The sequence below is a fragment of the Selaginella moellendorffii genome, unplaced genomic scaffold, assembly GCF_000143415.4.
Source record: "Selaginella moellendorffii unplaced genomic scaffold, v1.0 SELMOscaffold_47, whole genome shotgun sequence".
NCBI lineage: Eukaryota > Viridiplantae > Streptophyta > Lycopodiopsida > Selaginellales > Selaginellaceae > Selaginella > Selaginella moellendorffii.
Window position 1 is genome coordinate 50263 of NW_003314308.1, and position 26400 is coordinate 76662.

The 26400-nt window shown below is 44.3% G+C and overlaps 5 protein-coding genes across 5 annotated transcripts; 2 read left to right on the top strand and 3 right to left on the bottom strand.

The window, feature by feature from the left end:
* Positions 1 to 6836: 6836 nt before the first annotated feature.
* On the bottom strand, positions 6837 to 8374 carry LOC112350202 (CTD nuclear envelope phosphatase 1 homolog). The gene is made up of 2 exons (XM_024686019.1): positions 7802 to 8374; positions 6837 to 7307 (listed from the first exon to the last, which is right to left on the bottom strand). Exons 1-2 carry the CDS (start codon positions 8372 to 8374, stop codon positions 6837 to 6839), a joined length of 1044 nt encoding a protein of 347 aa, XP_024541787.1.
* A 99-nt stretch (positions 8375 to 8473) lies between these two features.
* LOC112350203 (membrane-associated tyrosine- and threonine-specific cdc2-inhibitory kinase-like) lies at positions 8474 to 9754 on the top strand. Its single transcript, XM_024686020.1, has 5 exons — positions 8474 to 8635; positions 8702 to 8903; positions 8960 to 9013; positions 9076 to 9201; positions 9270 to 9754. Exons 2-5 carry the CDS (start codon positions 8795 to 8797, stop codon positions 9752 to 9754), a joined length of 774 nt encoding a protein of 257 aa, XP_024541788.1. The 5' UTR covers positions 8474 to 8635; positions 8702 to 8794.
* A 5875-nt stretch (positions 9755 to 15629) lies between these two features.
* On the bottom strand, positions 15630 to 16567 carry LOC9658317. Its single transcript, XM_002981076.2, has 3 exons — positions 16283 to 16567; positions 16161 to 16232; positions 15630 to 16091 (listed from the first exon to the last, which is right to left on the bottom strand). Exons 1-3 carry the CDS (start codon positions 16401 to 16403, stop codon positions 15814 to 15816), a joined length of 471 nt encoding a protein of 156 aa, XP_002981122.2. The 5' UTR covers positions 16404 to 16567; the 3' UTR covers positions 15630 to 15813.
* A 70-nt stretch (positions 16568 to 16637) lies between these two features.
* LOC112350283 (pentatricopeptide repeat-containing protein At2g34400-like) lies at positions 16638 to 18525 on the bottom strand. Its single transcript, XM_024686212.1, has 2 exons — positions 16932 to 18525; positions 16638 to 16851 (listed from the first exon to the last, which is right to left on the bottom strand). Exon 1 carries the CDS (start codon positions 18510 to 18512, stop codon positions 17274 to 17276), a length of 1239 nt encoding a protein of 412 aa, XP_024541980.1. The 5' UTR covers positions 18513 to 18525; the 3' UTR covers positions 16638 to 16851; positions 16932 to 17273.
* A 6246-nt stretch (positions 18526 to 24771) lies between these two features.
* Positions 24772 to 25463, top strand: LOC9657632. Its single transcript, XM_002980925.2, has 3 exons — positions 24772 to 24893; positions 24944 to 25015; positions 25086 to 25463. Exons 1-3 carry the CDS (start codon positions 24803 to 24805, stop codon positions 25361 to 25363), a joined length of 441 nt encoding a protein of 146 aa, XP_002980971.1. The 5' UTR covers positions 24772 to 24802; the 3' UTR covers positions 25364 to 25463.
* The last annotated feature ends 937 nt before the right edge of the window (positions 25464 to 26400 follow it).

The window sequence follows — 26400 nt, forward strand, 5'->3', positions numbered from 1 at the left end:
ACACTTGGCCCTCACATCATCCCATCCTCTTGGGATAATGGAAGACCATCAGGGTTCTCTTGAAGATGGGCCGGGATCTGGAGGAACGTCAGGAGGAGGCATTGGTGGATCTGTAGGTGGTATTAATTCCTCCTGATCCCTTTGTACAAAGCATTTCAGCCACTGCACATGCACAATCTCTGGAGGATCGGCCTGCTGAACGTCATGCCGAACCTCATAAACTTGTGGTCCAACTTGCCGCAACACCCGATACGGTCCTTTCCATTGCGCAAGAAGCCTCTTAGATAAACCATGTACCGTAAGATGGGGAAAACGGACTAACACCAAATCATCCACTTTGTACTCCGTAGGTGGACGATGATGGGAGTTGTAGCACCGTTGTTGTCCCATTTGTACGCAGCCTAAGTGTTCGGCAGACTCTGCTCGAACAAGTGGAAGAATGCTCGTCAAATACTGATCCCATGATCTAGCATCGGCAACTCGTGGCAATCGCGAAGGTAAACCCAGCTCCATTGGTAATATTGGATCATGACCATATAGAAGTTTATATGGTGAAGCACCAATAGAACTCTGCACCCCTGTAACATATGCATACCAAAGAGACAGCAAATAACCATCCCAATCTGAATGCTGAAAGTTCACATACTTCGCAATCATCCCTTTGAATGTCCAAACAAGCCGTTCCACCAGACCGTCTGATTGTGGATGATAAGCACTCGTGAAAGTGTGGCATATCCCCAATCGAGACGTCAAAACATGAAATGCCTCAGCCATAAATGCGGGACCATTATCTGAAAGAATCCGCTCTGGACAAGAATGCTGGAACACCACTCGATTGAGGAGGAAGTATCCAATAGCAGTTGCAGAGGCGCTAGCAAGAGCACCAACTTCCACCCAATGAGTCAAGTAGTCAGAAGCAATAATAACATACTCATTGCCAGCAGTCGACCGTGGAAAAGATCCCATAAGATCAAACGCCACTAACTCAAACAGACAGGAAACCGCAATTGACTCCAACCATCCTTCTACAACACGAGGGGGAGTATTACGAGCTTGGCACCAAACGCAGCTACGCACATACCGGATAATATCACGTCGCATCTCTAGCCAATAGAAAGACCTGTGCAGCTTCTCGGTGATACAACGGTGTCCTATATGCCCACCAAGAACAGGAGAATCATGGTAGGCATGGAGAAACCGCAGAATAAACACCGAAGGCACCACCAACCGTAAATGATCATTAGGATCTGTCCCCATAAAATAAAGAAGGCCATCTTCAAGGCAATATTGAGAATGTAAATGCCGGAAAGGCAAGTCATCAGCAAGTGATGCAAGATTTTCAAACCCATCTCGAAGCCTTCGAATCCACGGCTCAATCTTTTGAGCCTCGCAAACCTCATCAAGAGAAGGTAGATCTTGCTCTGCGCCCTGTGGACACTGAACGTCAAGGACAGCAACCGCCGACGGCACAGAATCCTCATCTAGAAAATCCACAGATGCTGGAACAACAGGTTCGTCAGAAACATGAGAAGTGAGTGGAGAAGGAAGAGGAGCTCGAGAAAGGGCATTAGCATCAACCATAGAACTCCCTGGGCGATGAACAACATCAAAATCATATATCTGAAGCTTCAAAGCCCATCGAGCCATACAACCAACCAGGTTCTTCCACTTCAATAATGAAGTAACAGCAGTATGGTCACCTTCAAGTAACGTCCAAGAACCATGTAGATATGCATGAAGTTTCTCGAAACCCCAGACTGCTACTAAACACTCCTTCTCCGTCGTGGAGTAGTTCATCTCCGCTGGTTGTAATGTACGGCTTATGTATGCAATGGGATGGCCCTAACCAGGCACACTCGAGCTCTCTTGCATCAACACACCTCCAAGACCAATGTCAGAAGCATCCACGCGCAAAATAAAAGGTCGAGTGTAGTCAAGATACGCCAAAACTGGAGGAGTTGTCAATAGCTCTTTGAGATCCACAAACACCCGCTCACAATCTGAAGACCAGATGAAAGATGACGTGGATGACTTCAGCAACGCTCGCAATGGTGTAGTGCGATCAGAAAGATGATCCACAAAACAACCGAGATACTGCACTTTACCCAAAAAGCGTTGCACATCATTCACAAACTTCGGAGTAGGGAACTTTAGAACAGCCACAAGTTTGTCAGGATCAACTTGCAAACCCTCACGAGAAATATGGTACCCAAGATAAGTTGTGTCCTTGGACCCAAACACGCACTTTGACCGCTTCAGCTTTAAACCAACGTCGTGTAGCCGATCCAACACTTTACAAACATCACGAACGTGCTCCTCCCACGTCCCCTCCGAGTGGATCAAGACATCATCAATGAAGTCAGCAGTCACCTTCGGCATATCGCAAAGAACCTCGTCCATTATCCGCTGGAAAGTTGCTAGAGCATTGTTCAAACCAAACGGCATCACCAAGAACTCATACAAACCAAATGGTGTACGAAAAGCAATCTTAGGAATATCTTCTTCAGTCATCGGTACTTGCCAATACCCAGAAGGAAGATCTAGCTTGGTGAACCAACGACTTCGCCCTAGACGATCCAAGAAATCAGCAGTATGAGGAAGAGGATACACATCTGGGATCGTCACTTCGTTTAACGGACGATAGTTGATGCAGAAACGAATACTCCCATCAGGCTTCGTCACAAGATGAGGTTCACATGCCCAAGGACTCCGCGACTTCCGAATAACACCCTTCTCCAGCATTTCCTTGACGTTTGCTCGTAAAATCTTAATTTCCTTAGGTGACCGATGACAAACAAGACCTTGATTGGACGAGCATCCCCGGTTGGAATCGGATGACGTGTGGCAATCTTGGCCCCAGACGATAGGTCAAATTCAAAAAGATCAGAATACTCCTTCATGAACCGGTCAACTGCTGCAACACAAAGATCGTCGGAGGGATCGGAAAAGGGAAAAGCAGAACAAGATGGAAACACAAAAGGAAAGAGTGGGGGAACAAAAGTAATGGAAGCAGAGGTAGAAGTAGAGGGACGAAGAGGTATGGAAGTGAGAGGAATGGATGAAACATAAGGAAGTATAAGACAAGGGGAGAAGCCTCAAAGTCACACTTGGCATGATTGCGCTGCAACCAATCCATATCAAGAATGAGGTCAAAAGCTTGATTTGGCACCACCCGCAACGACTGCAACTCAAGCTCAAGATCGCTCACACGCACAACCAGGTCCACCTCATCCCGTGCACATGCATGTGTACGGCTGTTGCCATAAAGAATGAAAACTGGTTCCGCCGCACGACGCAAGTGTAGACGACAACGTGTGGCAACAGGTCGAGCAATAGAAGATAAACTCGAACCTGTATCAACCAACACGGAGAGAATAATAGGAGACCTCTTGTTATAAAAACGAACTTGGAAAGTAAACACTGGATGAACTGGTGCCGAGTGAACCCCTTGATGATACTCCCGAAAGAAAGATGGATGGGTCACTGATTTATTTGCGCAAGGTCCCTCCGTTACTCGCGCGACTCCTCGTTTCCCGGATGCATCTCGGTGTCCAGACCTTCCACTGCAACAGCACCCACGGGATGTTGCTGACGCCAAGGTCTCCACCTAGGAAATGGAGGTCGCCAATCCGGAAAACGACGGCAACGCCGATAAGTATGACCAACTTCATCACACGCCCAGCAGCGAACATCACGGCCACGACCATGTCCTCGCACTTGTCCTTGGACTCGAGCAGCAGCAGCATCAACCTCCATTGGAACAGGACCATCACTCATAGGAAGTGGAGCGGAAGGACGTGCAACGAGAAGTGGAAGAGGCAACGTCTCATAACGTTGTGCCAAGCGAAGAGCATCGTCAAGGGTGGCAGGAGCAAGTGCATGCATAAGGCCGACAAGATCTTGACGAAGTGCTGGCCACAACATTCCTAGCTTGATCCGCTCCGACATATTTGGCTCCGCATGAAGCAAAAGACTTCGGAAACGAACGCCAAATTGCATCACTAACTCAGATGGCCTTTGGCGAAGACAATGTAATTGTTGGAAAGCATCAAGCAATTGTACCAATTGCTGCTCTAGAGTCAAAGGAGGAGATTGCTGATTTGCCATGAAGATGAACGAAAAAGAAAGAGCAAAAGAAGAGAAATGACAAAAAGCTAGAAGGAAATGGTAGATCTAGATAACGCAAAAAGCTAGATCTAAACCAAAATCCTGAATAGAAAGAACAAAAGACAGGAAATGGAAAAAGCTAGATCTAAACGATGCAAAAGCTAGATCTAAACAAAAATCCCAAATCCAAGCACTCCTTAGGAACAATCAAATATGCCCCTCACCTCCACCAATGTAAGTGCTTAGAATATGGAAAGGAAATACAGAAATGTGCATATCAATTAGCCCAAAAACCCTAGCTTATATACAGGAGTGAGTGGTCCAGATTAAAACCAATCCGATGGCTACCAAAATCCCACTATGCTAATATTAGTATATGGCATCGTAACTGTACACTTGGCCCTCACACATTGTGATATATTTTAGATAGCACAAAAGAAATTTAAAAAGAGGAGTAGTATATTTTAAATAGCACAACAAATTATTTAAAAAGAGGAGTAGTACTCAATGGAATTTAACAATTGGTTCCTCAAGGTATGGAAGAAACTAGAAACCTAGACAGATAAAATTGATGGATCAATTCCTCTCTCTCTCTCTCTCTCTCTCTCTCTCTCTTTCTTCATTTGTTTCTTTCTTTCTATGATTTTGCAGAGTCGTCAAAAAAGGTACTTGGCATTGGCTTTGAGGTTCCCATAGGCAAAAAGAAACTCATTCACTCTGTACCACAACAGAACTTGCAGGGGTGAGCTTTTAAATGTTCTGAAGCTACTCTCTCTTGTTTTGACTTCCAGGTTCCGTGGATTCGAAAGGCCTGTAGGAAAACGTTTCACAAAGGTGCAGATATTCTCTCTACAAAAATCAACAATCCCGCCATTTTCTTCATCACATCTCCCGAGAATTGGGATAGCTCTCCAGCTTCCACTTGATCTCTGCCCACTTGAGATGAGATGCATGGATCCTACAAGAAGCCAGCCGTGGACACCACGCTGTTGCATCTCCCGAGCTATTTTGTTCAAGATGTGTGGTATACCGACGTGAACTATAAATTGCAGTGCAGGATCACATTCTAACTGATTTAATGCTAGAAGCAGCTATGATATCTGACAACTCCAAAATGTTGAGCCTTCGTGACTTCCAACGCAAGAAATTAACCAGCTAGGAAACCCAGAGCAGTTATTAAAGAAATACGTTCCATTTCTTTGTGAGGAGTGTCAGCAATCGCAACTAACACTGATACTCTTGAATTTTTTTTCATCTGTGCATAATTTAGGTTGATTATGTTTCTCAGTTCGGTGCTGACCAGTATCTACGTCTGGGGAAACTTCTTGTATTGTGTAGGATCATCTCGTTCTTGGACTCCAACATAATAAAATTCCATCGAGATGAAATACTAATCTTCTCTATTGCAGGTTCGTGATAGTATTTATCTTATTTTCGCAAAACTTTCCGGGAAGTTTACTGTTAATTCTCCTTGGGCATACTTCCGATGCTGTTTCTTTTCTTTTGGAAAGCTCAGTGTTTTACTTGTCGTCACTAACACTAATACCAGATAGCACTACGCCTGTACAAGTACATAGCCTGAACATCCTAGCATGGTTTATTTCTGAAACTTCTATTTCGGACGAGAAGCAGTTACTGTTGGCCGTGGTTGGCTGCATTGTAGCTCTTGCAAGCACTTTGAAGGTAAATCTTGATCTCATAATTTAAACCAGTCTTAAATCTTTGTTTGTAGTCTGTGCCATGCAGTGCTTTAAAGAAATCAAGCAGGAAGGTCAAGTCTTGAAGCTTTCTGTGCTTTTGCGAGCCATACATGACAATACCAAGAACTTCGTAAACAACAGGAGGTTTTTGTCATCCTTTCTTCATACTAGTCTGCTCAGCGAATGAGAGCAAGACAATTAGAACATGTGGTACGTTTCATTAAGTTCCACCTCCGCCAACAATTTCAATCTTTCTAAGAACTTCAGACATCTCCCACCTTGCTTTGTTGGTTCGATCTAGCTGAAAATTATTGACTTGCCAGAAGGAAAGAAAGCAGAAAAGAATTCCTTGATTTGTTTCGTTACATGTAAATTCTTCTATACTTCTTTTCTTTCTGGCATGTCACCAGTTTTCTATGTTGGATCAAATCAATAGAGCAAGGCGGCTGTATGAAAGATTGAGACCCTCTGCATTAGCTATTGCATCAACAACCCACAGATGTATGGCTAAGGGAGGGATGGAAATGAGTGGGATGACCATAACCTAAACGAGACGCAGACAAAGTTTAATACCTCACAGTCTCAATGGCTGCTTTGCCATCTAGTTTTGAAGCGTAGAACGATTGAAGGTAATTTCCATAGACGCTATCTTTGAAGCAAGCAGGCGCTTCGTCAGCGACCAGCTGCGCCAGCAGAGCAATGTGACTATCTTCTGCTGGCCCATAGAATGAAGCAATGGAGACTCGAGTTCGCTCCGAGTTGACAACTGCTCGGTGCTCCACACTCTTGTACGCATCATTGGAAAGAATCTGAATAACACACAATCAAAACCTGGAAATCTCATGCATGCACGACTATGACGATCGAAAGAAAGCTTACCTGAAGTTGATCTCCAATGTTGACAACAAAGGCGCCAGGCAGAGGTTTGATCGGCACCCACGCTCCACAGTGTACAATCTGGAGGCCATCTTTCACCCTGGTGTCCTGCTGGAGTATAGTGAAACCGTTTGGATCCGCGTGAGCGTCCAGTCAGATTGTAAGCTCCGGCTCCGGACAAGGTGGATAGTAGTTCATCCTCATCGCATGCCTCTCTCCTCCAAAAGCTTCCTCCAGAGCACCACTTTCCAGTCCCAGTGACTCCGAGAACAATCCAAGCACTCTTTTCGCGGCGACGAACGAGACGTGGGTGGGGCGGACGACTGAATCGCTGGCGAGGGCGAGGAAGAGATGAATCGCTTGCGCGCTCTGGCCGTTTGCGCAGAGCGTCGAGATCATGATGTTACAGGAGAAGGCGTTCTTGTGGACGAGATCGTGGAAGACGGACCATGCGTCCGGGAGGCTGGAGCACTTGCCATACATGAGGATGAGGAGATTGCTGAACAAGGGGTGGTGGCGTAGGTCGAGGGTGGCGGCCAGGCGGCGGTGCAAGAGCTTCCCTCGCGGGAGGGACTTGGAATCACCACATTGGCGCAGAAGAGTCGCGATTTGGCGTGGAGATGCCTGCAGGAGGCACCGCGATCACTCCTCTTGCTACTTCGCTGGATGTCATGGCAAAGACACACTCTCTCTCTCCATGATCCTGTGAAGAGCTTCATATGGATCATCACATTTTTTGTCAATAGCTTCACATAGGCACTAAACAACAGACATAAAGGAACTCAGAAGCAATCAGTCTTCTAAGCATCTTATCCTCTGGCATCAAATGTTGGATCAGTGATGTCCTTTTTGAAGTCTCGCTTGTTGTTTGAGGTGGGCACGTGCTTCTATTGGTGTTCATGGGGTGTTGCAAAGCTGTGGGCTCTCAATGTAAAGGGGATTTCCTTGGCAAAAGACCTTGAAATTTTGGTGTGCTGTTTTTCTTGTTTTACCATTTTGTTTTAGACATGTAGGAAATCCTGAGCTCAAAAGTTCACTAAGATTCATTTGCATAAACTACACTTTGGCAGAAAAATTATAACATTTACTACAAAATACAATAATCAGTTAAAAACAACCCATTCATCATCGAATGGATCTAGGACGTACAATTTGCCTTGCTTCTCCACACATTGTCCAATATTCCAGCGATGGGTAACTTTGGTAAAATCCACACACTTTGACAGCGCAAGAAGGAACGGGGTTACATCTGCCAAGAAGTGGTCATCCTTTGACCCCTCAAACTTTGGAGCCACCACCACGCTCTCTTGATGACCTTGGTAGAAGTCAATAATGTCATCCAGTGCCACCACCCGCTTGAAATCCCGAAACCCTACATGGTCAAGATTCTTGACTTTCGTCCCGTCCTTTAGAACAACGCAATTGCCACCATGTAGCCTCCTCGACACAAGCCCCCCAGTAGGATCCAGATGGTCAACCACAAGGTTGACATACTTCTCCTGGGCGGCACTAAACACCACGATATCGTACACTTTTGAAACCTTCCCCAGAAATTCATCTACGCCTGGTCTCTTCATGATGTGGAGTGGTGCATCATCGTCGAATTCCATGCTGAAACTCACAGAAGAGACGAGATCCTTATGAGCGTATACCAGTGTATTGTCTAGATCGAGAATGAGTGTCTTCTTCATGATACCCTAAAAAATGACTCGTATTCCGTGGAGAAGGGCCACAAAAGGTGACCAAAGGTGCCACGTCTGCCCTAAACTCTATCCGACGTGGCCTTTTTGTATTCTTGTACCCTACTATTGGCAAAGCCCAAGGGAGCCGGAGGAGCGCGTCGATCCTCAATGCAGCTTAGATTCCAAATCTAGGGCTGCCGTGATCGTCTGGCAAGGGCAGAGGTGAGTGCGCTGCTGGTTTGCGGCCTACTGTTGGCGAGGCGGAAGGAGGTGAGCATGCAATTGTAACAAGTTTGTTGTGAATCCATTGACGGACAGCTGATGTGCGCATTCTAGGCTCCAGCCGTTGGATAAGTGCAGTAACGACTCCTCAATCTCTTTTGTGCTTTCAGCAACGACTCACAATGTTAACACTGACCAGAGTCCACCATGGAGAGGAAGAGAGCTGCTGGTCCGAAGAAACTACACACTCAGAAGCGATCCGACGTCATGCTCGAAAGGACCCGCCCACTGGATCCGATTAACCGAGCTCGATCAGGTTGGTCAAAACTTGAAACATCTGCACTTGTCTGACGAAGATCCTCGTTGAAGCAGGAGCAGGAGAAACTGATCATGATGCATCCGCGTTGCAGGCTGCTCCTGACGCTGGTACGAAGAATTCCTTTTGTTGGCTGACACGACTCTTTGCTGGTTTGATTCATGACTTGCAGAATATGTTCGGCAATTCCTCGCAATGGCGCAACGCTTGGAGAGATTCAAGATGCTCTCGGCGAATGTTGTGACCGGGATCGTGGAATCGATCCAAAAGGGAGGGGAGACTCCAGTTGCAGCAGCAGGTGGATACAATAATTTCTCTCTTTGGCATCTTTTCGCTTCTGAGTGGCCCCTTGTCTCTCTTGTCCAGGCCGCTTCTGCAGCAGCTACGAAGTGCTCGCTTGTGTTGGCCAGGGGGCGTCCGGGAAAGTATACAAGTGCCGTAGCAAGGAGGACGAACAAATCTACGCCATCAAAGTCATCAAGGTTCGCACAGCAACGAAGTCCAGAGACCAGGATGTCGCGCTCGTCTTCAAGGAGGGAGAGATGTTCCAGCGCTGCGAACACCCCAACATAGTCAAATACTTCGACATGTGGAAGGAGGAAGGCGAGCCGGGCAAGTCGAAAGTGTACATTGTCATGGAGTTTTGTGGCCGCTCGCTCCAGTCGGTGCTCCTCGGCGGTGAGTCACCACCTGCAGATGCGTTTAGGCAGCTTCTTCAAGCTGTGGCGCATGTAGGCAAGGGAGGACTTTCAACGATAAAATCATGTTGGGTTTATGGTATGGCCCATCTCGCACGACAACGTGGGTGTTCATGGGGATATAGCACCACACAACATCTTCGTCACGGATGATGGACGCATCAAGCTGGGAGATTTCGGTCTTGGTAGGCTAATGAAACATCTCTTTCATCTCTCATTTGCTGGCTTACAGCTAAAAATAAGGAGTCCATGCTCACGACCGAAAATATCAAGAAGGGGAGAGCAGTTTACTCCTCTCCCCAGCGCCGGAGCAACTCGACCTACACTGACATGCTTGCGCTTGGAGTTATACTCTTCGAACTTCATTGGAGGTGTCCCCCGGACCAGGTTTGACTGCAGTTTGTGCAACGTGCTTGCTTAGTTTGGTGAATCTGTGTAGGAAAGGGAGTCGGTATTGATTGACGTCCGGGATGGCTTTTTACCAGCCGACTGGGCGTACCAACACCCATCAATTGCGCCCAAGGTGTTGGAGCTGGTCGCAGCAAGACGCGACCAGCGTCCATCCGCGCACGACATCCTCTGCGATCCTGCCTGGCAATCTGTTTGGTGAGTTTCTTTCGTTACTCTGATTCTCTGCTTGGCTGCTTTGTTTGCAGCTGATCGTTGTAGTGGTTTAGATTTACTCGCTCCTTTTTGTCATCTTTGTAGTCTTCGTCTTTTTCAGCATGCCAATTTCGATTCAGAAATATGAATTCGTTGCCAGTTCATTGCATTTCTGCCAGGCCGAGTTGTTCTCGATCAAGGTTGCTGAGAAACTCAAGGGCTTCCGACATTCTTGTAGTCAGGGTCGGTTCAAGGAACAGGATTGGTAAACAGCACATTGACGAGAGATGCAACAGCGTGGTGTCCACGGCTGGCTTCTTGTAGGATCCATGCATCTCACCTCAAGTGGGCAGAGATCAAGTGGAAGCTGGAGAGCTATCCCGATTCTCGGGAGATGCGATGAAGAAAGTGGCGGGATTGTTGATTTTTGTAGAGAGAATATTCGCATCTCTGACCTGTTGACCTTTTTTTACAGGGAAACGTTTTCCTACAGGAATGCCGAGTACCTTTTTGACGAGTCTGCAAAATTATAGAAAGAAAGAGTCAAATGGAGAGAGAGAGAGAGAGATGAATTGATCCAGGTTTCTTGTTTCTTCCAAACCAATTGTTAGATTCCATTGACTTCTTAGCATACGTGAATGTGAAGAATAACAAATAATGAAGGTGCTTGCTTAGATTGAGGCATTTGAATAGTATTGAATATTAATGTTAATATGCTAGCCATTGTTTTTGGTGTATAACCATCAACATCAATCTTAAAACACGTCCAAAAGCTGGATTTTGTGCCCTGTAGATAACGGAAGAGTGTGGAGGGCTTAATGATGTTAATTTTAGAGTTATTTTTAAGGTCTACATTGGTTTGTCAGAATATAGAGTTTCTCAGCTAGATATGAGGCAAAATAAAAACTTCATAGTTGTTTTTTATGTGAATACTTTACATTAGTAGTGATAAGTAAGAGAATTAACTTTATAAACACTGACTGCAAGTGAGTTGTTGATTAGAGAATATCTTACAATATACTTAGATATTTTACGTATAAAGAAAAATATAAAGAAAATCCATATTCACAAAATTTTCTTATTTAAAATTCAAATATAAATCACGATTTAAACATTGTACATTAAAACCGTTTTGATCGGCTAAAAACCATTATAATCACTCAGGTGACCAGCTTAATTTCAATACCAGCATACCGCAGTTTCTCTGCTGCAAACAAAAACACATGTGAATATACTTGTAGGGCAGTGATTCAATCCTAAGATCCTATTGTGAATTTGGGACAATAACATCGTCCTATTCATCTTCATTGTTAACAGCTTTTTGCTTTTTCTTGGACATTCCGTTCCACTTTGTGCTTTTCTTGCTGAGTATGTGGATCACTATTGGATTTGTATGGCTGGATCGCATCCCAGTATGCAAATGATCTTGTGCGCCTCACGACACCCAACGCATGATGCACGACTGTCAAGGTGTTTGTGGAGAGTTACTTTGGCTACGACATGACGTTTGGGTGCTGTCGCGGGTGTCTTGGTCGGCTTCCCAGTCTTCTTCGCCTTCATGTTTGCCTAGTGTATCAAGTACCACTGAGGTAGCTCTTTTTTTCCAATCTCTTTCATCACTTTGGGCTCGGTCAAGCAAAAGTTTGTGAGCTCATTACTAGGATGATACACTTTTGAAGCAAAAGAGCTTACAATTTTGTTTTACACGAAATATGTAGGAAATCCTGAGCTCAAAAGTTCACTAAGATTCATTTCCATAAACTACACTTTTGGCAGAAAAAATACAATAATCAGTTAAAAACAACCCATTCACCATCGAATGGATCTAGGACATACAATTTGCCTTGCTTCTCCACACATTGTCCAATATTTCAGCAATGGGTAACTTTGGTAAAATCCACACACTTTTGACAGCGCAATACATCTGCCAAGAAGTGGTCATCCTTTGACCCCTCAAACTTTGGAGCCACCACCACGCTGTCTTGATGACCTTGGTAGAAGTCAATAATGTCATCTAGTGCCACCACCCGCTTGAAATCCCGAAACCCGACATGGTCAAGATTCTTGACTTTCGTCCCGTCCTTTAGAACAATGCAATTGCCACCATGTAGCCTCCTCGGCACAAGCCTTCCAGTAGGATCCAGATGGTCAACCATTGACATACTTCTCCTCTGCAGCATTAAACACCACGATATCGTATACTTTTGAAACCTTCCCCAGAAATTCACCTACGCCTGGTCTCTTCATGATGTGGAGTGTCCAATTCCATGCTGAAATCTACAGAAGAGACCTTATGAGCGTATACCAATGTATTATCTAAATCTAGAATCAGTGTCTTCTTCATGATACCCTTAAAATGACTCGTCCATATATATGATTCCTTAAACCCTAAACTCCATCTGACGTGGCCGTTTTGTCGGGAATGGGATCGTGGAATCGATCGGAAGACTCCTGCGGATACAATATTTCTTTCTTTGGCCGCTTTGAGCGTCTGAGTTGCCTCTTGTCTCTTGTCCAGGCTGCAGCTACAAAGTGCTCGCTTGTGTCGGCCACGGCGCGTCCGGCAAAATATACAAGTGCCGTAGGAAGGAGGACGACATGTATGTCATCAAAGTTTGCACGGCAACGAAGTCCAGGGACCAGCTCGTCTTCGAGGAGGGAGATATGCTCTAGTGCTGTAAACATCCCAACATATACTTTGACATATGGCAGGAGGAAATGGGCAAGTCCAAAGTCTACATTGTCATGGAGTTTTGGCTTGCTCCAGTTGGTGCTCCTCGGCGGTGAGTCAGATGCGTTTAGGCAGCTTCTTCAAGTTGTGGCATGTACACGACAACGTTGGTGATCATCGGGATATATCACACAACGATGACGGACTCATCAAGCTGGGAGGGCTAATGAAAGTTAAAACATCTATTTCATCTTCATTTGTTGGCTTACTGCTAAAAATAAGGAGAGCACCGGAGCAACTCGACCTACACTGACATGCTCGCGCTTGGCGTTATACTCTTCGAACTTCATTGGAGGTGTCCCCCGGCAGGTTTGACTGCAGTTTGTGCAACGTCCTTGCTTATTTTGGTGAATCGGTGTGATTGACGTCTTACCAGCCGACTGGGCGTACCAACACGTCCAAGGTGACAGCAAGACGCGACCAGCGTCCATCCGCGCACGATATCCTCCGCGATCCTGCCTGGCAATCTGTTTGGTGAGTTTCTTTCGTTACTCTGACTCTCTGCTTGGCTTCTATGAGAAGCATGAAACTTGGTGACACTAGATCGTTCAACCCAGATGCTTAACGGGTCATCTTTCTAGAGCATTGACTGGAATGGAAGTTAGTTAGTAAGAATCGGCTGTGATACTTTTGCCTACGGTGAAACCTCGAAGCCATCATAAAAAGGAAACTGCACAAAACAACTGGAAACGCAGAGAGAATTGATCCAACACTTTTTTCTGTTCACGTTTCTTCCATACCGTGGGCTTGTCAATCACCATGAGACAGTTATCACTAGTAATTGGCTCCTGAAACGTTTGTGTCTTCTTGGATAGCAACAAGCAGAGCTCGTTGAGATCAATGAGTTCACCATTGCGATATCTATTCAGAAGGCCAAATCTAGAGAGAGAGAGAGAGAGCATTAAGAATTCTATCTAGATCCTAAATGTCACTTCTCACCACATTCTCACAAACAGATCTTGGAATAAGCACAGCATCCCATTCTGGCATTCCAAACAGTCTCATACTCTTGATAATTTTTGTTTAAGAAATTTCTGTTAAGATTAATATATACATTATGATGTAATTTCAATCACAATTCTTTAAAAAATTGTAAATTTTTTATATAATTTATACTATAATTTAATAATATAAAAATTTATAAAAATATTGTGAAGATTATAACATTTTAATTAAGCAATATATAGTTTAAAATTGGCTCTAAATGTTTAGTTTCACTAAAAAAAATAAGCCTTAGTTTAAAAAAGGAAACAACTATGTATGGCCATCCACAACTTTATTTGTAAAGCTTAAATACAAAATACCAATAAAAATAATTATTTAAAAAATAAATAATCATATATGTAAAAGATGCAAAAGTAATATATCACCTCTCATATAAAAAATTATAATTATAACTTAATTTAAAAATAAAAGCCCAATGTTTTTAAAGGGATGCAACATGTGTTGCTATATATATAAAAATAAAAATGCTATACATATTGTTGTTGTTATATAATATTATTATTATAAAAGTAAATTGTTACATGAGTTATACCAAGAAACACGTCCAAGATATATTTATATTACATTTAGATAAAAAAATTAAAAATAATTTATTAATTTACAAAACTCTTTGATATATTTCAGAAACAGTTACCCATTTGTTATAAAAATATCAATAGTTAAATAGTTTTCTTAATTTTGTATTGAATATTATAAGTTCAGTTGAAAAATTTAATAAGTGAATAAGATTGTTGGGAAACTCTCTAATTACAGTATGAGACTTTAAATCCCTTAAAAACACAAAAATTTCAAACTCTTTTGTTTTTACAAAGAAAATCTCTACACATATGTGGTCACTGGTGATGGTCTCCTAGACAGCGAGAGTTCCTTGTCGGCTCAGTCGTGGCAAATGCTGCCAGACACTTCACACGAAGAATTGACACGTACTAGGACGTGATCAGACAGATCCAATAGTATCACCACTCTAGAATCCTCTGCAGGAAAAGCACAAAGTGAAGATAATAACATGGTAGTCATAAAGCCTGAGAATAGATTGAAGACCGAGTATCACAATAACATGAGGTTACCCAGCAGTTTAGCTAATCTAATTAAATGATTTCACCTTTCTGAGTTAAGTGTACTTTCGAGGTAGAGAATTATGGCACAGACATAGGATATCGTTAAGGAAAGCGAGCATCGCTCGCATCACTAGTGCCTCCAACTTAAGAAAAATAGGCCTTGCACTGCCGAATCCATTCTTCAGGAAGCACAAGTACTTCTTGGATGGCACTTGCACTCTTCCTATCCTAATAAACCACATTACATAAGTAACCATAGTAAACACAGACCGAATGGATCTGGGACGTACAATTTTGCCTTTGCTTCTCAACACATTGTCCAGGATAACTTTGGTAAAATCCACGCACTTTGACAGCGCAAGAAGGAATGAGGATACATCTAAAGAAGATGCATGTTATGTATGAATTTCTAACTCCCCATAATGTTGTTGAGTTGCACGTTTCCTTAGAAAGCTAGAAGGCAGTAATGTCATCGAGTGCCACCACCCGCTTGAAATCCCGAAACCCTACATGATCAAGGATTCTTGATTTCCTTTAAACGAACAAACGCAGTTGCCTCCTCGACACAGGCCTCCCAGTGGGATTCAGATGGTCAACCACAAAGTTAGTATAAAGTATTGTCTTAGCTGATTTGCAAGGAAAGTGAGCACCTAAGGATTAGTGCCTTCAATTAAAAAATGCATCAGTTAGCTTTGAGGAGGGGAGATCTACTAGCGGAGCCGAGAGAGCTCCGCGTATAATAGTAGCATTTTATTTAAACTCAGGCGGCAACCAAACCCATACATCCATATCCAGAGCCACAGTTCATATCCAGTTTACAGGTTGCCAGTAGTGACTGTCTTGGGACACATCTTGGTGCAGCCAAAGCCATTCCGCTCGCAGCAGTAGTGTTCCACACCATCCTCGCACTTCCACAGGCAGCCAAATCCATTCTTGAGACAGCAGGAGTACTTTTTCGATGTCTCACAGTTCTGCATGCACCCAAACCCATTCTTAAGGCAGCACTGGTAATTTTTGCCTTTCTCGCACTCCTGCATGCAGCCCCATCCGTTCCTGAGGCAACAGTAAGTTTCGCCAACAACGCTGCTTAGTGCTGCACACAAAAGAAATGATGGAAACAACAGTTTGAAGAGCTCAGCCGGGGTGAATATATTTGCAGCACCTTTGTTTTCCAGGATAGTAGACACATATCGTGGATCATGCGTCGCATCCACCCCTCCCGCAAAGATCGTGTCTGTGGAACAACACTTTTCAGCATTACGCAAATGAAAATTTGCAATATACCTGCTTCATTGTCGACGCGAGTAGCATTGACAGCTGCGAGCAGCACAAGAACGATGCAGGTAACTGGAGCCAGGGCCATGACTATCTGAAAACAGCAGATCTGATAGAAGTGGCATTTCATGTGTCCAATTTAAAGAAACAGTATGCGGGGACCAGTAAGATACTAGGAATAAGTCAGGACCATCAGTGAGAGCGAGAGTTTCTTGTGGGCCTCCAAACACCTAAGGCATGATAGACAACGAGATAGTCGGGACCACTTGAAAGTCCCTTTATTTGTGGCCAACTACCAGATAGAGACTAAATTGCCAATAGCATTTTCAAGGTTTGGTTTGTTCTCTTGATAAATATTTAGAGGTGAACAACACTCACTCCTAAACAGGGGTCAAGTTTCAACAAGCCTTTCTGTACAATCACGAGATCAAAACATCAGAACGTTCATCCTGCTCCTGGTCTACGCCACGATGAGCAGCTCCATTGTTTCCGTGTTCCCGCGGGTTCAGCAATAATCTTTCTTCTAGCGAACGGACGTCGCTGCCACCAAATGTCCCTTCTCGTCCTGCTTGAACTTTCTGTTCGATGACCACATCACAGAACGAGAAATAGTCTTTTGGGTTGGTAGCCCAATGAGTCTAGTGCTGTTCTGGCTTACCATGGTTGCCTTGTCTGACGTAGAAGCCTTCCTTTCAAACTCAGAACTTAACTTGGCTTCTTTCTTCCCCCCAAGCTCTTCTCTGCTTTCCACACTAACAGATCAAAGGTGGTGTCCGTCCCAGCCAGTCCTGAATCTCATCCCTCAATCCGGACTGGTAGTAGATGCGCTTACTGAATTCGGGTATTGCCTCCGTCATCCTAGACAAGAGCTCCGTAGTCATTTAATCCATCCTTGTATGCTCACTTCTCTTCTTCATCACTACGGTGAATGCACTCTTTCAAACAGTACGCCAACGAAAGCTTGCAATACCACTAGCCATGTCGGCCATGTCTACTTTGATCACGCTGGAACCGCTATAGCCTCCACTGATAGAAGCTTCCCTTTGGTTTTGCAGCTTTCCAAGATCTGTGCTTGCGTTTTCTTATTGTAACTCATTCGGTGGGACTTCATCACTCTGTAGAGACGACGAACGTTTTCTATATCACCGCCCGCGGCATAGGCTCGGATCATCGTCTGCCACCATTCCAGATTCTTTGTCTTTACACTCTGAAACACCACCTCGGCGTCCTTCAGGCTGCCCAGCCGGATGAAGAGCTCGAGGAAGCGCCTGGCAGTCTCAAACTCGGTGGCCATCCCCAACGACGATAAGTGTGCGTGCAGCGCTCGAGCGTCCTCCAGGCTCGAGCACGCATTCATCGCCTCTTGGCACATCCTCGCGTTTAGAGACGTTTGCTGTGCCGGGTCCATATTGAGGAACAGCTTGAGCGCCTCCCTCGACTGTCCTCTCTTCTTATACGTCCCCCACACCTTCTTCCAGGTCTCGGATCCAGCGTCAACGATGACAGATCCTAAAGCTTTGCTGGCCTCCTCGATCCCTCCAACCTTGTCATACGTATCGATGAGCTGATTAACGACGGGCAAATGCGAGCGCCACCGCGAGGTCGCGAGACAAAAGTGGACGAGCTTGGCCTCCTTGAGACCGCCCATCTCCCCACAGGCCTTGAGAACCTCCGTGTAAGTCACGGGCAGTGGCGGTGAGCCATCCAGTATCATGTCCCGGAAGAGATTGAAAGCGTCGCGATGCCGTCCATTCTCGGCCATGGCGACGATCGCCGCCGTCCAGCCCTGCTCGTTCTGCCGCCGCAAGCCCCGAAAGACCGATACCGCCGCGTCGGGGAGGCCGCATTTTCCATACGCCGTGATGAGCATCGTACCCAGCGATCGATTGCAGCGCTCGGTCATGACTATGTGATTGTGAACCCTGCGAAGATCCGGTGCCGCCTTGAAGCTGATACAGTGCCGGAGCATACCTTCTAGGGTCGCCGTCGTCGCCTCGCAGCCCTGGCATTCCAGGAGCTCCACATCCTTGCCGACGATCCCCGTCGCCTCGGCCGGATCGTAATCTACCGATGCTGGCGTGGCGACTGTGGCGACAAGCAGCAGGGAATCGCGCGGCCGCGGCGGCGGCGGAGTGTAGGGCTCCTCTGCGTCGCGCCGCGTGTTCCTGAGCTTGCTGCGCATCAGCGCCTTGGCGACGATCTCCCTCGTCTTTGGCCCATCGAGCCGGCCGAGCCGCATTGTCCCAAGAACCCTAAACCCATCCCCCGCCGAGTTATCCTTCTCCATGCTGTTTTTAGGGTTTTCTAGGTCTTTCGTTGGGAAATGGAGATTCCGCGCTCGAGGAGATCGCCGAGTAACACAACGACCCTTTCTTTGGGAAATGGATGCCGCAGGAGATCGCCGAGTTCCCCGGGATTACTTAGCTGCCAATCCCTGAGCGCTTGGGCCATGGCCGGGGATGGGCATCAATGACGCACTCTTTTATCTCTTTTATATTTTGTTTGTGAAAGGGACTTGGACGACTTTCATGAGCTGTGTCTGAGGTGAAGGCAAAGGTGGAGAATCACCGATGACCATGATCAACAAATCCCTGCGAGAAACATCCAAATGTAAATCATGGAGCTTGTGTGTGACATGTTGAGGAACTTGAGTATGCGAGATTCTGCTGCTAGAAGGCATGGAAATCTCGTGGTGCATTCCCACTGCTGCTCCTGGCAAAGGAGGCACTGAGCTCACTTGGGGGGATCTGGACCTAAACCAACGTGTGAAGGCACAGGCTTCTTTGCTTGACCTCGAGTATTTGCGGCGACCGACCGCATGGATGCCAGCAACTTTCTTTCCTTTGTCCAAAGGTGGCGGGGCTTTGATCGCGCCTTGCTGAAAAGTCTGACGATAGCTCGACTCAGCTGCAAACGAGGAGTTGTCCACCAAAGGGTGCTGCAGAACCTACTAAGGCTGCAGGCGTTGCTCAGGGTGTAACTTCCAACAGCACAATTCGTCCTGTGTACTCGATTTGCAGTGATTGCAAAAGAGACGATGGCATGGAGGACAATCAGCAGCATACGTCCTAAGGTGTCTCAACTCTTATAAAATCTCTGCTTGCTGTGTCTGTGTTGTTGGAGGAGAATGTGATATTATTGCATTTCCACCAACGCGGCATCTACTGTACTTGCAGATGTATCCTCTGGAGCATGAGCTGGAGGAGCTCTGTTGATGACGCAAGCATGATCAATGACAAGAGAGGCATATATTTGTCAAATTTGGCAATCCCGAGCTCTAAGAGCATCTCCTTCTCTAGCTGTGCAACAAAGTTGAAAGCCTCTAAGCAGCCAAACCATTGTTTTTCAGCACGTGTTTTTCACATGTGCTTATGATCTTCACGCTCACTCATCCCACTCATTGTCACACACACGATGATCACTGATACAACAAAACACCAAGATCTTGTCCGCCTCGTTGCTGCAAATCTCAAGCTTCGCGCACTATAAGCATTGTGTAAACTTCGCCCATGCATCTAAACATGTCCAACCAGGGACCCTTGATTGCCTCCGGATCAAAACTCTTGATGCAAAAATTAGATAAATGACTTCCAAAAACCTTTCCTCATTGCTTCATATAAAATGCCACCTTTCTAAAAAGATTCTCAAGATTCCATGCAAGCCTTTAGTGGCCATCTTGTAACTAACCACACAAGCCTCCCCTCCAGCTCTCAATCTCCTCCGCGATTGCAGTGTTGCACACACAGCTGATAAGTCTTCCCTCTTGTTTTATTCTCTTTTTTTTGGCTTTACCCAAGGAAAGAGTTTTATGTAAAGAGCTTGTTTTCTAATACTGTGGCGTGTAGAGCCGAAGCTCAAGGCATGGTTGATTCTGGTGAACTTGTAACTACCCATGGAGCACACCCATAGAGCATAGAGCCTTGCTTGTTGTGCCTCACTTGGTGCTGCGGCACAACAATAGCAATCCAGACTCAGAGAAGTTCTTTAGTGTAGTTTGGCTTGCGATTGTGACTAGCTGCACCGGTCTGTTACTATAGTTGCAAAAAAATAGAGGGTTTTTGATGTTGTTGATTTTGTGTTCGTATAGTAATTCTTACCTTGGAACAAGTTACCAAACACATGAATCAATTAGAAATTAATTTAAAACCTTTAATCCCCAAGAAGGCTCATGCAAGTGGCTGTGAATAAAGATAAACTTAACATCACTAAAATACTTTAGTCTTAAGCAAATGGATATGCATTTGTGATAGATTAGAATATAATAGAGATAAGGATAGGGGTCAAATGCTAACTCTCCCCCTTAACTATTCCTTTTTCTTGAGTCTTAACTATCAAGATTGTAACCTTAAGTGTCAAGGTCATAATCCTAACTATCAATAAAATGCTTGAATACATAATTAATTTGTTGTACTTCATTAGGTCTCTTAATACTTGAAGGTAGGTAATAAATCGCCACACCACCTTTGTTATTGACTTCATTGTAACCAATGCCCTTTTCCATACATAATTTTTTACGATGGTGCACATCTTTTTGATTGTTGTCTCCAACATTGGCCATATTGAAAGATGATACCAGATGAATAGGAAGATGATATTCTTCATCAGCACCACCCAAGCCACAAGCCCAAGCTTTCATGGAGTCCCTTTGTTGATCATGGTCTTGATTCTTCTTAGAAGTGTGCCATTTTGAGTTGCTATGTTGAAGTTGACTCTCACCTGTATTCCTAAATACCATATGTCCTCACCTAGCTTACACCATTGAAAACCAATCCTTTGCCCCCATGAGGTCCCCAATTGACCCCCACTGATTTGTTTTAGATGATGGCCTCTTGCAGCCAGCTTAAAAGTCTTGAGCATGCTTTTCTTGTATCCAGATTTGGAGAGTTGGAGGAAGATTCAGCCAATTATGACACTTATAGCATTCATTTAAGTTTCAATTTTAAAATTGTAAAACCACTAAATTTTAAATGATTGTTCAATCAGGAAAAAAAGAAGAGCATACAAGATATAAATCAATCCCAGAACAAGGTAAAGTGTTTAGATAACAATTTTTTATTTTGTAATTTTTGTAAATAGAAAGAAAATTGCCTAAAGCTCTTAAAATACTTTCAAAGTATGAGTTACAATGACTAGAGAATATTGCAAAACAAAAACAAAACTTATTGATCTCAGACCAAAAAATGTCTTCAATATGAAAGTTCCATATATCAGCAAGGAAAAGATACTAGTACATTAAAATGTCAAAACAAGGTATTATGACTTTTTAGCATAGCACAACTATATTAATGTCATTGGTTTTATTCTAGGATATTCAAACCAATGAAGAAAAGGATGAAGTAGAGGTAAGACACTATAAGCTTACTTTTGTCTGTGACTAACAAAATTACAGGGAGAATAATTACTTTATGAGCAAGAGGACAATCTAAACTCTAACAAGGTAATTTATATATTTTTTGATACATCTTCACTTGTTTAGGAAATGTAGGCCATTGAAGATCCTCCTGAGAAAAGGCAAGGTTTGATTATTATATTTTGCAGAAAAAAAAAACTGCAGTGAAGTTTTCAACATACCCTTGAATAGAGGTAAATACAATCAGTACAGAACTCAATGGTGTTTAAAAGGCATAATTGGGTTTCCTTGCTAGATTTTGAGTTTGGCAATATTGCTGAAGCTAAACTTGAGCAAGTAATTAATTGAGTATTGCTTAAAGCCTAGAGTAGGCATGATGTTGATCCTTAAGAGGATATGAGATGGATGAAATTCCATATCCACTAGAAGACTCTTCAAGGAGTATAAGTTTATACATATGATTTCTTATGCTCTTGCTGTAAGTGTGTTCTAATATAGATTTGTATTTATAACAGTTCTTTCTTTTTGGTTGAAGGCAAGGAGGGAGCATGAGGAGCAATCTATGTGAAAAAGGGTATATGTGTTTGAAAGAGTACAATAGTTATTGCAAACAAGACTCTATAAAGATGCATGCGGTTGGGGCCAGTCTGTCCATATACTGGTAAAGCATAGTTTATATTTGTATTATTGTTAATCTTTAAAATAGAGAAAAAAGTACTTGTGTTAATAGTTTATGTCTTGCATTTTTTTTCTATTCAAACATATTATTCACCATTCAAATAGTGAAACATGTCATAGTATATAATTTAGCTATGTAATTTATGGCCAAACTACAGTCTAATATAGTTGAATGAGTAGGAAGTGGCATAGTTCACCTAGCCACAAGTTTCTAGTTGTATTGAATCCCTAGGGGACATAGTGCAGCTGCACCATGCCCATCTGTATTTGTGCAATGTTTTCACTACATGCTTAGTTTTTCCTTGACACAACGACGCCTTACTTCTCATCAATTCGGTTTGTTAATATGATATTTTCTTTGGATAGTGCCAAGTAGTATGTTATGCGGCACTTCACATGATTGTGGACAGGCAGCTGGGAACAAACTATCGCAATAGCAATGACCTCAGATTTTGAGTGTGTCAATTTCCCAACAATTTTTAAGGTCCATGGTGGTCTTTTTCTATGCAGCTCAGCTCACTTTTTTTCCTGTAACCGCACCAAGATATGTCATCTCGCTGAATACTTGTAGTTCACAAGGATATGCCTGTCCTTTCTGGAAGACCGATAGAGGAGGAAATGCAGCAGTTGGAGCTGTTTGGTGCTTGTACTAGCACAACAGTGTTGGCATCTTTTTCAACTGCCACATTGGATAATGAATTGGGATCGCCACCAGTTTCCGTCGTTTTCGTTCTCATTTTCTCTCTGTGATTCTTAGGAAATAGTGGATCGCTTTTGGTTTTCTATGTTTGACTGTTAGTAATTCCGCTAGTTTAAGCTAATGAAGCTATTTCAGACAAGGACAAAAATACCTCTAACATTGTCAAACCATCCTTGTTGTAAATCTGTTGAGATCAACAAGTTGTTCTGTAACCTGTCCTCCTTTCGGACCCTTGAGCTCGACACCATCGCCTGCTGCTCAAGGTCATTAAACGGTATTATCAGCTCCTTTCATGAAAACAGTATTTTAGGTTAGAAAGCAGCATCCTTTACCTGCCGACCAAGATCGGACACAACAAGAATCTTCGAAAACAAAAGAAAAACGCAGGCAAAACAGGAGTGATTACCCTTCCATCAGCTTCCACAAATGGCTCTCATTGCCGGCACATAACCGTTCATCGTCAACTGCTTTCCACCATTGGCGCTGGATCCGAGACCTGGAAGAAGGTATAAGAAGAGAGGACAGGCGCTCAAGTTGTTCCCCAATACGGACCCGGCACAGCAAACGTAAAGATGTGCCAAGACGCGATGAATGCGTGCTCAAGCCTGGAGGACGCTCGAGCGCTGCATGCACACTTATCGTCGTTGGGGATGGCCACCGAGTTTGAGACTGCCAGGCGCTTCCTCGAGCTCTTCATCCGGCTGGGCAGCCTGAAGGACGCCGACGTGGTGTTTCAGAGTGTACAGACAAAGAATCTGGAATGGTGGCAGACGATGATCCGAGCCTATGCTGCGGGCGGTGATATAGAAAACGTTCATCGTCTCTACAAAGTGATGAAGTCCCACCGAATGAGTTACAACAAGACAACGCAAGCACAGATCTTGGAAAGCTGCAAAACCAAAGGGAAGCTTCTATCAGTGGAGGCTGTAGCGGTTCCAGCGTGATCAAAGAAGAGGTGGCCAACATTGCAAGCTTTCGCTGCCGTACTGCTTGAAAGGAGCATTCTCCTGAGTGATGAAGAGAAGTGAGCGCGATGGAGGGTATACACGGATGGACAAAATGACTACGGAGCTCTTGTCTAGGATGACGGAGGCAATACCCGAATTCAGTAAGTGCGTCTACTACTCGTCCGGATTGAGGGATGAGATTCAGGAGTGGCTCGATCTGGATGACAGATGCCACCTTTGATCTGTTAGTGTGGAAAGCAGAGAAAGAAGCCAAGTCAAGTTCTGAGTTCGAAAGCAAAGCTTCTACGTCAGACAAGGCTATCATGGTAAGCCAGAACAGCACTAGACTCATTGGGCTACCAACCCAAAAGCTCAGTACTATTTCTTGGTCTGTGGCGGGGTCATCGAACAGAAAGCTGAAGAAGTTCAAGCAGGACAAGAAGGAACCTTTGGTGGCGGCTAGAAGAAAGATGATTGCTAAACCCGCGTGAGAAAAACAATGGAGCTGCTAGGAGCAGGATGAACGTTCTGATGTTTTGATCTCGTGATTGTACAGAAAGGCTTGTTGAAACTTGACCCCTGTTTATATTTATCAAGAGAACAAACCAAACCTTGAAAATGCTATTGGCAATTTAGTCTCTATCTGGTAGTTGGCCACAAATAAAGGGACTTTCAAGTGGTCCCGACCATCTCGTTGTCTATCATGCCTTAGGTGTTTGGAGGCCCACAAGAAACTCTCGCTCTCACTGATGGTCCTAACTTATTCCTAATATCTTACTGGTCCCCGCATATTGTTTCTTTAAATTGGACACATGAAATGCCACTTCTATCAGATCTGCTGTTTTCAGATAGTCATGGCCCTGGCTCCAGTTACCTGCATCGTTCTTGTGCTGCCATTCCTGGTGCTCGCAGCTGTCAATGCTACTCGCGTCGACAATGAAGCAGGTATATTGCAAATTTTCATTTGCGTAATGCTGAAAAGTGTTGTTCCACAGAAACGATCTTTGCGGGAGGGGTGGATGCGACACATGATCCACGATATGTGTCTACTATCCTGGAAAAAGAAGGTGCTGCAAATATATTCAACCCTGGCTGAGCTCTTCAAACTGTTGTTTCCATCATTTCTTTTGTGTGCAGCACTAAGCAGCGTTGTGGGCGAAACTTACTGTTGCCTCAAGAACGGATGGGGCTGCATGCAGGAGTGCGAGAAAGGCAAAGAGTACCAGTGCTGCCTCAGGAATGGGTTTGGGTGCATGCAGAACTGTGAGACATCCAAAAAGTACTCCTGCTGCCTCAAGAATGGATTCGGCTGCCTGTGGAAGTGCGAGGATGGTGTGGAGCACTACTGCTGCGAGCGGAATGGCTTTGGCTGCACCAAGATGTGTCCCAAAACAGTCACTACTGGCAACCTGTAAACTGGATATGTACTGTGGCTCTGGATATGGATGTATGGGTTTGGCTGCCGCCAGAGTTTAAATAAAATGCTACTATTATACGCAGAGCTCTCTTGGCTCCGCTCGTAGATCTCCCATCCTCAAAGCCAACCGATGCATTTTTTAATAGGAGGCACTAGTGCTGCCAATGAATGTTTTCGTTGGAATTGGGGCAGACGTGGCAAGGCCCATGCCTTTAAGGAGGCCTTTAAGGAATGTGTGGATGTCAACTTTGTACTGGGTGGCTCGTTTGTTCGTTTAAAGGACTAAAATCAAGATCCTTGACCATGTAGGTTTCGGGATTTCAAGCGGGTGGTGGCACATTATTGACTTCTACCAAGAGAGCGTGGTGGTGGCTCCAAAGTCTGAGGGGTCAAAGGATGACCACTTCTTGTAACCCCGTTCCTTCTTGCTCTACCAAAGTTATCCATCTGGAATATTGGACAAAGTGTTGAGAAGCAAGGCAAATTGTACGTCCCAGATCTATTCGGGTTGTGTTTACTATGGTTACTTATGACTGCTGTGAGAGGAATGGCTTTGTCTGCCCCAAGATGTGTCCCTATGAAGAATGCCAGGAATAATTTGATCAGATTCCAGTATAGGATGTAGTTTGCTGGAACTCGCTACTTACAGCTCAGAACGGATATAGTGGTATGGCTGCCGCCTGAATTTGAATAACTAAAGCACTATTATATGAGTATGGACTATCTTTTTAAGTTGGAGGCACTAGTGATGTGAGAGGTGCTCGCTTTCCTTAAGGATATCCTAAGTACTCCCTGTGCCATAATTCTCTACCTCAAAAGCACACTTAGCTCAGAAAAGTGAAATCATTTATAAAGAGACTAGCTAAACTGCTGCGTAACCTTGTGTTATTGTGAAAGTTCTTGCTTTTTCGTCATGTTATGTACTATAATCGGTCTTCAATCTATTCTCGGGCTTTATGATTCCCATATTCTTGTCCTAGTATGGAGACCGTCTATGTGTAAAAGTTTTTAATATTTTCTTTGGGAAAATAAAAG

Coding starts and splice junctions, on each gene's coding strand:
- LOC112350202 (XM_024686019.1), bottom strand. CDS start 8,374: ATGAAGAAGACACTCATTCTCGATCTAGACAATACACTGGTATACGCT. Junction 7,308..7,801: donor ATCCATTCGATGATGAATGG/GTTGTTTTTAAC, acceptor TGCCTCCTGCAG/GCATCTCCACGCCAAATCGC.
- LOC112350203 (XM_024686020.1), top strand. CDS start 8,795: ATGGAGAGGAAGAGAGCTGCTGGTCCGAAGAAACTACACACTCAGAAG. Junction 8,904..8,959: donor GATTAACCGAGCTCGATCAG/GTTGGTCAAAAC, acceptor TCGTTGAAGCAG/GAGCAGGAGAAACTGATCAT. Junction 9,202..9,269: donor GACTCCAGTTGCAGCAGCAG/GTGGATACAATA, acceptor TCTCTTGTCCAG/GCCGCTTCTGCAGCAGCTAC.
- LOC9658317 (XM_002981076.2), bottom strand. CDS start 16,403: ATGAAATGCCACTTCTATCAGATCTGCTGTTTTCAGATAGTCATGGCC. Junction 16,233..16,282: donor TCGCGTCGACAATGAAGCAG/GTATATTGCAAA, acceptor GTTGTTCCACAG/ACACGATCTTTGCGGGAGGG. Junction 16,092..16,160: donor TACTATCCTGGAAAACAAAG/GTGCTGCAAATA, acceptor TTTTGTGTGCAG/CACTAAGCAGCGTTGTTGGC.
- LOC112350283 (XM_024686212.1), bottom strand. CDS start 18,512: ATGCGGCTCGGCCGGCTCGATGGGCCAAAGACGAGGGAGATCGTCGCC.
- LOC9657632 (XM_002980925.2), top strand. CDS start 24,803: ATGGCCCTGGCTCCAGTTACCTGCATCGTTCTTGTGCTGCCATTCCTG. Junction 24,894..24,943: donor TCGCGTCGACAATGAAGCAG/GTATATTGCAAA, acceptor GTTGTTCCACAG/AAACGATCTTTGCGGGAGGG. Junction 25,016..25,085: donor TACTATCCTGGAAAAAGAAG/GTGCTGCAAATA, acceptor TTTTGTGTGCAG/CACTAAGCAGCGTTGTGGGC.